The sequence below is a fragment of the Miscanthus floridulus genome, chromosome 8 (assembly GCF_019320115.1).
Source record: "Miscanthus floridulus cultivar M001 chromosome 8, ASM1932011v1, whole genome shotgun sequence".
Taxonomy (NCBI): Eukaryota; Viridiplantae; Streptophyta; class Magnoliopsida; order Poales; family Poaceae; genus Miscanthus; species Miscanthus floridulus.
Window position 1 is genome coordinate 5,462,828 of NC_089587.1, and position 12,444 is coordinate 5,475,271.

The 12,444-nt window shown below is 43.7% G+C and overlaps 2 protein-coding genes across 2 annotated transcripts; both read left to right on the top strand.

The window, feature by feature from the left end:
* The first annotated feature begins 7,853 nt into the window (after window positions 1-7,853).
* Window positions 7,854-10,393, top strand: LOC136468467 (uncharacterized). Its single transcript, XM_066467033.1, has 4 exons — window positions 7,854-8,853; window positions 8,944-9,133; window positions 9,235-9,424; window positions 9,542-10,393. Exons 1-4 carry the CDS (start codon window positions 7,854-7,856, stop codon window positions 10,391-10,393), a joined length of 2,232 nt encoding a protein of 743 aa, XP_066323130.1.
* A 133-nt stretch (window positions 10,394-10,526) lies between these two features.
* LOC136478518 (uncharacterized) lies at window positions 10,527-11,436 on the top strand. Its single transcript, XM_066476991.1, has 2 exons — window positions 10,527-10,565; window positions 10,654-11,436. Exons 1-2 carry the CDS (start codon window positions 10,527-10,529, stop codon window positions 11,434-11,436), a joined length of 822 nt encoding a protein of 273 aa, XP_066333088.1.
* Window positions 11,437-12,444: the final 1,008 nt, after the last annotated feature.

The window sequence follows — 12,444 nt, forward strand, 5'->3', positions numbered from 1 at the left end:
GAAAGAGGGAACACAAGTTTTTTATTCATATTTATGAAAAATACAAATATGGGTTCCCTTGTACAAATGCGTGCTTCATAGCCTGCTGGCGGCGATCTGACTTAGGCGATATGGTCTTCAAGGTTCCTGGGGCCTCAGAAAGCTCCCAGTTAATTACCCCTGCGAGTCAAGCTCACAGAGTACCTCCGATTAAGCTGCTGTGGTCGTCGTCTTCAATCTTCGCTTCATGTCTCGATGCATGTGTTGGTGTAGATGTAGGTGGCGTCGGTGTGAGAGCCTCGTCGGTCTATGAGCCGGTACAACATGGCTGGAATATCAGACATGCCTGTCTGCGTCGTTCACCTCGTCGGTGTCGAACGGCGCATGGTGTATCGCAATCGCACTTGCATGGTTGGTGTAGCTTGGATCGCCTCGGACTTCTTCGGTAGCATCGTCGTGGTACGCCGTTGAACTTGATCACGTGGAGTTGTTGGAGTGGTTGTTGATGAAGACTTGACTTGGCGTTGCTTCTTCCTTGTACGTAGATGCGTACACTAGTAGAGAAACGACCTTTGATCTACTTCGAAATTTGGCTGTAGTCCCGGTATTTTTCGCACCCAGGACTAGAGAAACCTTTAGTCTCGGTTGGTAGCTCCAACCGGGACTAAAGGTCCCTGCCCAACGGCTACTACGCCAGGCTTTTGCTGGAGGGGACCTTTAGTCCCGGTTGGATCTACCAACCGGGACTAAAGATTCACTTTTACTCCCGATTTGTCCCTCCAACCGGGATTAAAAGTCTACTCCCGGCTGGAGGATCCGTCTGGGACTAGAAAGGGACCTTTAGTCCCGGTTTCTGTCTACAACCGGGACTAAAGGTCCCCTCCTATATACCCCTTGTTCCTCTCCGAGCCCGAGCCACTTTGAGCTCAGTGTTCTTGCTTCATCGCCGGCCTCTCTTCTTCCTCATCACCGGTGATCATAAGATTTCTTCCATTCCTCCATCGATTCTTCGGTTCTAAAGGTTACCAACTTTATACTCTCATGTTTCATTAGTAGCTTATTTCATTTTGTACACTAGATATATGTGGTTTTTTTATGGTAGATTTTTTTTATTTGTAAGCCATTTAAGCTCAAAATCACTTTAAAGTTTGCATATTTGGATGAAGGAAGGTTAAAGTAGTTATTCAAAACTAGTATTGAGCTTTTATTTCTAGCATGCATAGTATACTTCATGCTTTAGAGATATAGAGAATTTTAGAGTTTTTTTAATTTTATTTATTTATAAAATGAGAAATTTATATTATATTAAAAATGAGTATAGAGAGTAGATGGCAACTACTTCCGGGTCCTCGGCCTCTCATCGGGTTACAAAGCGACGGAGGCCGGATCTCCCTCTCATTGCATGCGGCAAGTGTGAGGAGAAGATTGTGATGGAGTACTAGGTGAGGAAGGAGTGTCCCAACAAGGGCCGTATCTTCTACAAGTGTCCAGATCGCAATGTGAGTTATTTTATCGCATTTGATGATTATGGTTAATTTATACTTATTTTTATAATGATTGTGATTAAAGTTCTAATTTTTTATTTTAATTTCAGTGGGATGGCACTGGATGTTCAGGCTGGTGCTGGAAGGAAGAGTATGTTGAACACGTGCAAAACTCTCTTGCACAGGCGGCTGATGAGGCAGTGATCCTACGGAAGAAGCACATAGATGTTGAACAAATGCATGATCTGTCTGTTTTAGTTGGGATTGGTCGCGAAATTCTTATGCTGCTGAAGTACATTTTAGCTTTAGTTTTTTAGTGATAGTTGGGATTGTCTATATTGTAGCGAGACTTTCATAAATTAATACCTTATGTGGTGACATGCATGTCGTATAATTAACTAATTATGTTCTAGGTTTTAATATGGTATGTATATCATGTAATGCAGATGAGCCGGCATTGGATGTACAATGCTGATCGCCGCTCCCAAGAGTTTATTGAGGGCGTGCATTCTTTCTTACGTGTGGCCAAGGCAAACAAACGCGATGGTTTCATGTGCTGCCCATGTGCCATATGTAAGAATTTGAAGGAATATGCTAGCTCAAGGAGTCTTCATTCACACTTGTTGAAATCAGGTTTCATGCCAAACTATATTTGTTGGACGAAGCACGGAGAAACCGGGGTTGTAATGGAAGAAGGTGAAGAAGAACAATGGGACGATGATGGCATTATTGCTGAATATGGGGCCTTCAATGATACTGCAATGGGGGAAGCTGAAGAAGAGGTAGGGGTAGAAGATGAGCCCGTTGATGATCTTGGTCAGACCATTCGTGACGCACAAAGAGAATATGAAAGTGAAAAGGAGAAGATCAAGTTCGAGCGCATGCTAGAGGATCATAAGAAATTACTATACCCAACTTGTGATGCGGGGCAGAAAAAGTTGGGTACCACACTGGAATTGCTGCAATGGAAGACAAAGAATGGTGTATCTGACAAGGGATTTAGGGAGTTACTGAAAATCCAAAAGAAGATGCTTCCGAAGGATAACGAATTATCCGCCACTACGTACGAAGCAAAACATGTACTCTGCCCTTTGGGATTAGAAATCCAGAAGATACATGCATGTCCTAATGACTGCATCCTCTACCATGGCGAGGGGTACGAGAAGTTAGATGCATGCCCAGTATGTCATGCATCACGGTATAAGATCAGGTGAGATGACCCTGGTGATGTTGAGGGCGAACGTCCCACGAAGAAATCCCTGCCAAGATTATGTGGTATGCTCCTATAATACCACGCTTAAAACGTCTGTTCAGAAACAAAGACCATGCAAAGTTGTTGCGATGACACAAAGAAGACCGTAAGGTAGACAATATGTTGAGACACCCTGCTGATGGGTCCTAGTAGAGAGCAATCGATAGAGAATTCTTGGAGTTTACAAATGACGCAAAAAAACTTAAGGTTTGCTTTAAGTACGGATGGTATGAATTCTTTCGAGGAGCAGAGCAGTAGTCATAGCACTTGGCCTGTTACTCTATGTATCTACAACCTTCCTCCCTGGTTATGCATGAAGCGTAAGTTTATTATGATGCCAGTGCTCATCCAAGGCCCAAGGCAACCTGGCAATGACATCGATGTGTACCTGAGGCCACTAGTTAAAGAACTTCTACTTTTGTGGAACAGACCAGGTGTACGTGTGTGGGATGAGCACAAACAGGAGCACTTTGACCTGCGAGCATTGTTGTTTGTAACAATCAATGATTGGCCTGCTCTAAGTAATCTTTCAGGACAATCAAACAAGGGATATAATACATGCACGCACTGTTTCGATGACATTAAAGGTATATTCTTGAAAAAATGTCGAAATGTCATGTACCTTGGCCATCGCCGATTTCTTTCTGTGAATCACCCCCTAAGAAAGAAAGGCAAGCATTTTAAAGGTAAGGTAGACCACCAGACCAAGCCGGGCAACCGAACTGGTGAGGATGTACTCAATATGGTCAAGGATGTGAAAGTAGTATTTGGAAAGGCACATGGCAGCGAACCTGTTCCGAACGACGTCGACGGTCACGCACCCATGTGGAAGAAGAAGTCCATAGTTTGGGAGCTACCCTATTGGCAAGTCCTAGAGGTCCGTAGCGCGATCGACGTGATGCACCTGACGAAGAATCTTTGTGTGAACCTGCTAGGCTTCATGGGTGTGTATGGGAAGTCTAAGGACACACTTGAAGCACGATAGGATAGAGTTAACAAAGGTTTTAGTGATCTGGCTCTTAACATTCTAGGAGGTGATGGGGAGAAGACTCTAGGAGAAGCAGAGAAGACATTCATACTATGGCACAAGCGCTATATCATTATTCCCGGGGTCTCTAGTCCACCACCGCTTCCTCAATTGCTAGACAATAGGTGCGGACAAAAGTGAACGCAAAATTTTTCACTAATTTTCTATTGATGTGCATGATTAAAAATAACAATTTCTTATACCTAATTATTCTTTTTTGTACTCACACAGCAGGGTATCCGACAACCTAAGTCCAATTATCCAATCTCCAGATCATCATAGTGCTCCGGGCAATCAGGTGGCAACGCCGCCACCGCCGCCACCTCCAAGGAGGTCTCCAACGCCTTCCCCGCCTCCCTTGATGACTAGGAAGAAGCCAGCTCCTAAGAGGTCCGCCCCGCAAACGAAGCCGTTGGCCCACCAGCCGGCAAAGAAGAAAGCCTCATCTAATCCAGTTATTCCCCAAAACTGTCTTACGAGAAAAGTGAAAAGGAATTAAATCCTGCAGTACAAAAAGATGTGGAGAGTTTCTTCGAAAAAGTGAAAAAGCAATGAGAAGCGAGGGAGAACCCGGAGAAACCGTACTTCTACCTACCTCCAGATCTTCTAAGAAAGAAGGTGGACCAGAAAAAGCGGGAATCTCAAAAGACCCTGCCAAAATCGGACTACGACCGCTCTCTCACCAAGTCATTTGAGGCGGCGCAGAAAAAGACTAGACCAGGGAAAGATGTTGCACAACTCGAACAACAATCGCAACAATCAGCCCTCCTCTTGTCGTTTGTAATGAATATGGTTCGAACTTAGACTTAGACGTCGATTTTGAGGAGCTGGCTCGGTTTTACAAGGAAACTGGTTTGGACCTTGCCCAAGTGCTCGCTAAAGGACCATCTGCTCTAAAAGTAGATCCTTAAAAGAAATTTGAACATGGAAAGAGTCTATACAACCCTGAGGCCTTAGGTGAACTGGGTACGTAAATGTACCTGCTAAACAAGTGGTATATGTCGACGTGTGAACGTGGAGAGGCCTTTGTTCCTGTCAGAGTTAGAAACCAACATTAATTCCGTGGCGATGACGTTATACATGTCAAGTTTGTAGAATTACACCAACTATGCCACCTGGACTCTCTCGACAAAAGTCTTATTAGCTGCTATTGTCTGTAAGTGTGATTATTTTCTACTATTAAAGTGTATATATAAAGCTACATGTATATATATAAATTATATATCCTCACACTATATTTTTATATATGCAGATATGAGAAGACAGAACTCAGAAAGAGAAAGGATAATGATGTTGGTTTCGTTGATTCAAATGTCGTATTCAAACACCCTAACCCCCCGCCTCAATGGAAAGCTGAACTCGAGTTAATGTCGATCATATATATGTTGACTCTAGTTAATGTCGATCATATTTGTGTATAAAAACATATGTAGCAATCACTGGATAGTGATGGTCATCGATATGACCAATAGTCGGTTGGGCATCTTAGACTCGTTAAGAAAAGAGCAAACATAGTACCAAGACATGATAGATATTATCCAAGGGTAATTTGGTCTCTCTAGCAACTATATATACCCCGATCTCTTAACTGCAACAATTATTAAATGCCAAATTAATTTTTTATTTTATTGGGCGCAGTGTTTGGAAAAGTTTCATTGAGGAACACCACATGAAACATTGCAAAGCGCCACTGGATGTAATCGCACACAAAGTAAGTACTAGCTACATTTATATATATATATATAATTCAATTAACACCATGCATGCTTTCAATTCACCGGATCTTTTTTCTCGTAAAAGTGGGTTCTGAGGCAAGAACAGGGGAACAACTACTGTGGATACTATGTTTGCGAGTTCATCATGACGTACGCAAAAAGAACTCCCAAAGAGATCCTCAAAGTACGTTATAAATATATTCATATATTGACAATTTCTTTTATTGCTCATATATATAAGTAATCACGTGGCCAACACACACACACATATATATATATATATATATATATATATATATATATATATATATATATATATATATATATTATTACTTTTCCTTTAACTTTTATTGAAGACTCTATGGTTGAAGGAAAAAGTCATACGACGTGACCAACTGAAAGCAATTCAAGAGACCATAGCAGGATTTCTTAATGACCAGGTCCTCAACCCCGCCGACGAGTTCTACAATGACGTCAACGAAATATGGAAGCCAAACCAGATAGAGTGAATTTGTTATCCCAAGGATATGATAGAATATACAATGCAAGCTTTATTTATAATATATATATATATACACATATTATATGTACATAAAATAACATACAATATATGTATATGCATGTAATATATACGTTAGTTTCATACTTTAGTTTGTACAAAATGTTCGAACATTATAAACGTGTAGAATACGTATATTACTAGCAGCGTAGAATGCGTATTCGAAAACCTATTCGAAAACCAAAACGAATCGTCAATTGAAAATAGAAACAAAAAAAAGAAAAAAAGGAAACATTTAGTCTCGGTTGGTAATACCAACCGGGACTAAAGGGCCGCCCCACGTGGCCAGGCCGAGAGGAAGGAGGGGCCCTTTAATCCTGAATTCGTGCTCCCGGTTAGCACTACTAGAAATGTGTTCATCAATGACGATTCAGTCGTGACGCTTACAAATTTCGTCATAGAACAAGCGCTTTCTATGACGAAATTTCTAGCTTCGTCATAAGTAACAAGTGACGGAGGTTTGGCACGAAGAATAATGACGAAAACAAAAGAATCGTCATAAAACAACAAAACTAAATCGTCATAGATTGTTTGTCTCGTGTACCACCTCGAGGACGTGGCGCCGTGGTCCCACCAGCAGGTCCCACCTCAAGGACGTGGCGATGTGGTCCCACCATTGGGTCCCAACCTCGAAGACGTGGTGATGCAGTCCCACCAGCGGGTCTTAGCCTGAGGACGTGGCGGCGAACAAGTGGGGCAGCGTGGCCCACACGGTCCAGCTGATCCTGCATCCTTCCGCCTCCCTTTTTTTTTGCCAAAAAATAGCGCACGTAGGGAGATTCGAACCCGCGACCTGCTGCTAGACATGTTGGTGCGTTACCACTAGAGCACTCGCCGTTTTGTGATAAAGGCATGCATGTTTCTCTATTTGTAAACGTATAGCTAAGCAGTAAGCACAGAAGCCTTGGCCCAATAGCAACATCGCCCATTAGCAAGCCTATTAGCACAATAGAAAATGATTTCCTGGCCACCGGATGGACATCGTTTTGTCTCCCAGATTGCTGCGATCCCAAGTCTCGACTCGACGTCTCCTATTGCCCTGACGCCCTATCGGCCGCGTATCACGTTGAGCGTGATGAACTGACCTGACGGCGGCGAGGCACCCAGACCCAGGCGAGGCGAGGCGCTGAGGCCCTAAAGGTAAATAGTAATCATTCGTATTTTTTTTCAATTCATTCACAATCACAGCAAACTATATATATAGCGAGTAGTGGGTCGATCTCTAAATTTTGTTCTTTTCATCTTTTCATCTAGACGCCTACTACAATAGTGTTCAAATATTGAAGCCATGTCGTCTGCAAATAGGTCTAGAAAATTTGAATCGGGTTCGGAAAAGCGTAAGAAAAAACAAAGAATAGAGGATGTAATCCAATTCATTCACAATGGGTTTTGATCTTTTCTCAAGCTAGTAGGCCTCAATTTTTAGTTTCGTACAAGGCCTCGGATTTCCCCGAGACAGGCCTAGTGGCGCGCGAGTAGAGGAGCACTGGGTAGCGGCGGCGCTCGTGGGACAGAGCAGCGGCGGCGCACGTGGGTCAGTGCACCAGCGTCGGCGATCGTGGGGTAGTCAGAGCAGCGCCGGCGATCATGGGGCGAGGAGAGCAGCGCCGGGCAGCGGCGACTTGCGTGGGATAGGGCAGCGGCGGTTTGCGTGGGACAGACGAGCGCCGGCGATCGTGGGACAGAGCAGCGGCGGCGCGTGGGACAGAGCAGTACAAGGTTTGATTTGTTTTTGAATTTCTTTATATATATGCATGTGTTGGATGTGTTTTTGAATTTTGTTGAGTTTACTCTAATTTTAGGACTGAGTGCAAGGTTTATTTTACTCTCAAAACAGATGGATAGAAGCTGGATTTATGGGACACAATTCACACCTGCATATGTGAAAGGAGTTGAAGAGTTCATGAAATTTGTTAGTGAAAGATACCCTGAAGACAGCCACATACTTTATCCGTGCAGCAAATGTCTTAATCAAAGTTTATGGCCTCAGGATGGTGTAAATGACCATATACACATTTATGGAATGTCAGCTGCATACACCAGGTGGATTCATCATGGGGAGTCGGCAGATACTGTAGTAGTTGCAAATTTGGAGCAGGAGGTCAAAGGAAGTGATCATGACTTTGGGATACATGTGGATGTGGCCGATGATGATTATGATGAGGATCATGGAGTACCAGAGATGATAGGAGATCTGTATGCTGCGGCAGAGGCTGATGGAGAACAACCAAGGTTTGCAAGAGTCCTTGAAGATGCGAAGAAGTCACTTAGCCCGGGATCTAGCCATTCAAAATTCTCTTTTCTGGTGAGGATGTTGTATATCAAGTCTCGTTATCGAATTGGCAATACAGCATTTTCCACAATGCTGAAGTTGTTGTCATCAGGATACCCTCAGAGTGAGTTGCCAAAATCATATGATGAGGCCAAGAAATATCTTGGAGAACTGGGCCTTGGTTTCGAAAACATCCATGTGTGCAAGAACAATTGTGTGTTGTTTCAGAAGAGGTATTATAAAGAGAATGTGTGCCTAGTATGCAAGGCGTCTAGATGGCAAGATGAAACTAGGAACAAGCGGGTTCCACACAAGGTATTGAGACATTTTCCACTTTTGCCAAGGTTGAAAAGAATTTTTGCTTCAAAGCGCACTTCTGAGGAAACACAATGGCACAAGAAAACGAGGACGTCAGTCGACAATGTAATGAGCCATCCAGCTGATGGAGAAGCATGGAAGGAGTTCGACACGAGGGAACCAACCTTTGCAGATGATTCGAGGAACCTGAGGCTTGCCTTAGCTACCGATGGATTCAATCCATTTGGCAACATGAGTACGCAGTACAGTATGTGGCCAGTGCTTCTAACACCGCTGAATCTCCCACCATGGGAATGCGTGAATCCAGCAAACTGCTTTATATCTTTACTCATCCCAGGTCCAAAATCTCCAGGAAAGGATTTTGATTTGTTCCTTGAGCCCCTAATTGAAGAACTGCTCGATCTATGGAAGGGTGTCAGTACCTACGATGCATGTACTGGTCAGAAGTTTAACCTTTATGCTGCCGTGCTGTGGTGTATACATGATTTTCCAACATTGAGCACGTTATCAGGGCGAACAACAAAAGGGTATTATGCATGTATTCATTGCGACAAGGATCCGTTGTCTCGGGCAATAAGGAGTAAAATATGTTACTATGTTACATTGGACATCGTCGTTACCTTCCAAGGACACATGCATGGCGGAGAAGCTTGGCTTTCGATGGTAAGCGTGAAAACAAAGATCAGCCAGGCAAGTTCACTTTGGAGGAGGTCCTAGAGGAGCTAGAGAAGGTGAAAGATGTCAGGCCAGGGAAGCATCCTGAAATTATTGGAAATAAAAGGAAGCGCAACGAGGGTCCAAGGATTTATAGCCGCAAAGTTGGGTTGTGGAGATTGCCATATTGGAAACATTTGAAGCTTCCACATAATCTCGATGTGATGCACATAGAGAAAAACATATGTGAAAACATTCTTGGCACATTACTCAATGTGTAGGGCAAGACCAAGGACACAACCAATGCTAGGCTAGATTTGCATGATATGGGCATAAGACCTGAATTGCACTTACAGCAGCATGGCAACTTAGTCACTGCTCCACCTGCTCCGTATGTCTTGGGGAAGGATCAGAAAATCGAGTTCTGTAAGTTTCTCAAAGGTATCAAGTTTCCTGATGGATATGCGGCTAACCTAGAAAGATACATAAGTCAAGATGGTTCGAAGGTGCAGGGAAAGCTAAAAACACATTCTTGCCACATACTCCTGCAAAGAATCATACCTGCTGGTCTAAGAGGACTGGTGAGGAAGGATGTATATGAAGCAGTTGCAGAGCTCGGGACCTTCTTCAGGGAACTATGCAGTAGAAATATGAGGATTGATGTTGTCAAACGGCTAAAAGTAGAAATTCCATTGATCCTATGCAAGCTTGAGAAAATCTTTCCACCTGCCTTCTTTGATGTCATGGTGCACTTGGCTGTCCATCTTCCTGATGAGGCACTGCTAAGAGGACCTATTCAGTACGGATGGATGTACCCAATAGAAAGGCGGCTAGGCACTTTGAAGATTTTTGTAAGGAATAGGGCTAGGCCAGAAGGATCAATTGCTGAGGCATATATGGCAAGTGACACCTTGACTTTTTGTTCTAGTTATATGGAGGATATTGACAATAGATTTAACCATGATGATGGTAGTGATGGAGAGATGCCATTGCCTGATGACATCTCTGTTTTTAAGCATGGTGTTACTCTTGTTGGATCTAATAGGAGCCAGTACATTGATGATGTTGACCTCAATAAGTTAGTTTGGTATGTGCTAAATAATTGTGAAGAAGCTGAGGAATATTTGGAGTAAGTATCTATTAGATGTTTTGGGGATTAGTTTTTGTTTTATTTCTAATTTTTCAAATTATTCTTATGACTTAACTTTGCCCTGCAGCTTGTACAGGGACGATCTTGAGCAGCAAGGTGCACTTGATGTTGATAAAATGGTTGAACAAGGATTTGCAAAGTGGTTTAGGTGCCATGTAAGTCACTACACATTGTGTTTCTAGGTTCAGTAAATGCATTAGTATCCATATGTAATTGGTTAACTGAGTACTTTTGTTGCAACAGATTGAGAACAAATGCAAGGAGAATCCAGAATCGATTAGCGAAGGATTGTGGGCACTATCATGTGGCCCAGATCTGCGAGTTAAGACTTGTGCAGCTTGCAAGGTTAATGGAGTGCGGTATAGCGCTGTGGATCGTGAGAATTTCCTTCTGACACAAAATAGTGGTGTAATGACTGAAGGTTCACATGATGGGAACAACATAGATTTTTATGGAGTCCTTAAAGAGGTAATTGAGTTGCAATATAACTCAAATCTTCAAGTCCGTCGGACGGTGGTTCTATTTCGATGCGATTGGTTCAAGCAAGAAGGCAAGACGATAGGCCTTCGAGATGATGGACATTTCAAATCCATCAATGTGCAGTCATTATGGTACAAGACTGATCCTTTCATCTTAGCAACTCAATCGAAAAAGATATTTTACCTGCAAGACACATCTTTAGGTAAAGATTGGCGAGTTGTGCAGAAATTTGAATATAGGAATATTTATGATGTCGCTGAAAAAGATGAGGCCAGTCATGATGTGCATCAGGATGATTATTGTTCTGATACTGAACATGTAGTGCAAGCAGGGGCTGATAATGAGGTTACGCACAATATTCAAGGTGGAGAAGCCAGTATAATTGAAGGAAATTTACAAGACCTTATAAGCAGCAAGAAGCAACCTATTATTCGTGAAGATAGTGAGGATGAGGAGGAAGATGAGATAGTACTGCAGTACTGTAGTGATGGTGGCAATGATAACAATGATGACATGTCCCTAGACGATGAAGATGATGATTTCTAGTATGGACCTTGACGTACTGTTTTGATTTCTAGTATGGACCACTGACATGTCCCTAGACTGCACTACTGTTTTGTTTTCCCTGGACATGTTATCTGAACCTATAATCTGAACATGTAATCTGGACATGTTATCTCGGCCTATCATGTTATCTGGACCTATGTTACTGTAACTTAAGTGCTACCTATCTATTGTGTGAACCTATATGTCCAAATTCTATTGAAATTGTATCCACTTTCATGCAGAACTGCATACAACCAGTGAAAAATACTTTGTCAAAATTATTCCTAAATTGTAGCATGACTCTTTCAAATCAGACCACATGAACTACATACAACCAGTGAAAAATACTTGGTGATTTCTAAAAACGATCTTCATTTCATAGGATTAATTGTCATTACATCCATAGTTGTTAAGGCGTCGCTATACTGACGCCATATCGCCTTTGTGCGCTATGGCGGGCGCAATAGACGGTGAGGGTGAGGGTGAGGCCGTGAGGGTACCTGTATAGGCCGAGTAGCCGATTGGAGTCCTCCGAGACCAAGCCCGAGACGCAACCGCAAGCAGCCCTCCGAGCCGCCGCCGCCGTCGGCCGCCTGGATCTCCCGAGGCGCCGGCCCTCAAGCTTCAGCGCCCGCCTAGATCTCCGCCTCAGGCTCGGGCCAAAGGGCACCACCGTGGTGCCGCTCGACGGTGCCGCGCGCGGCTCCAGCCGCACGCGTGCGCCGGCGAGGGGTGCCACGGCGGAGCCGCCATCCCCGCGTCGCGTCTGCTGTGAGCTCTCGGCTGCGCTCTGTCGCTCGCTAGACTGAGAGAGAAAGGGCGAAGAGAAGTGAGCTAGGGTTTTGGGAGCCGGCGCCGCGTCGCCGTTTTTGATCCTCCAAAGCGCTTGCTCGGCTGTCCGATCTGCATCGACAGCGCAGAATCCAGGGGGGCAGCGGGACCGGATTGACGCGGCAGAAAAGGGATACGGTTTAGGGGTAAAACGGGATCTCATAAGCATGGGCGATG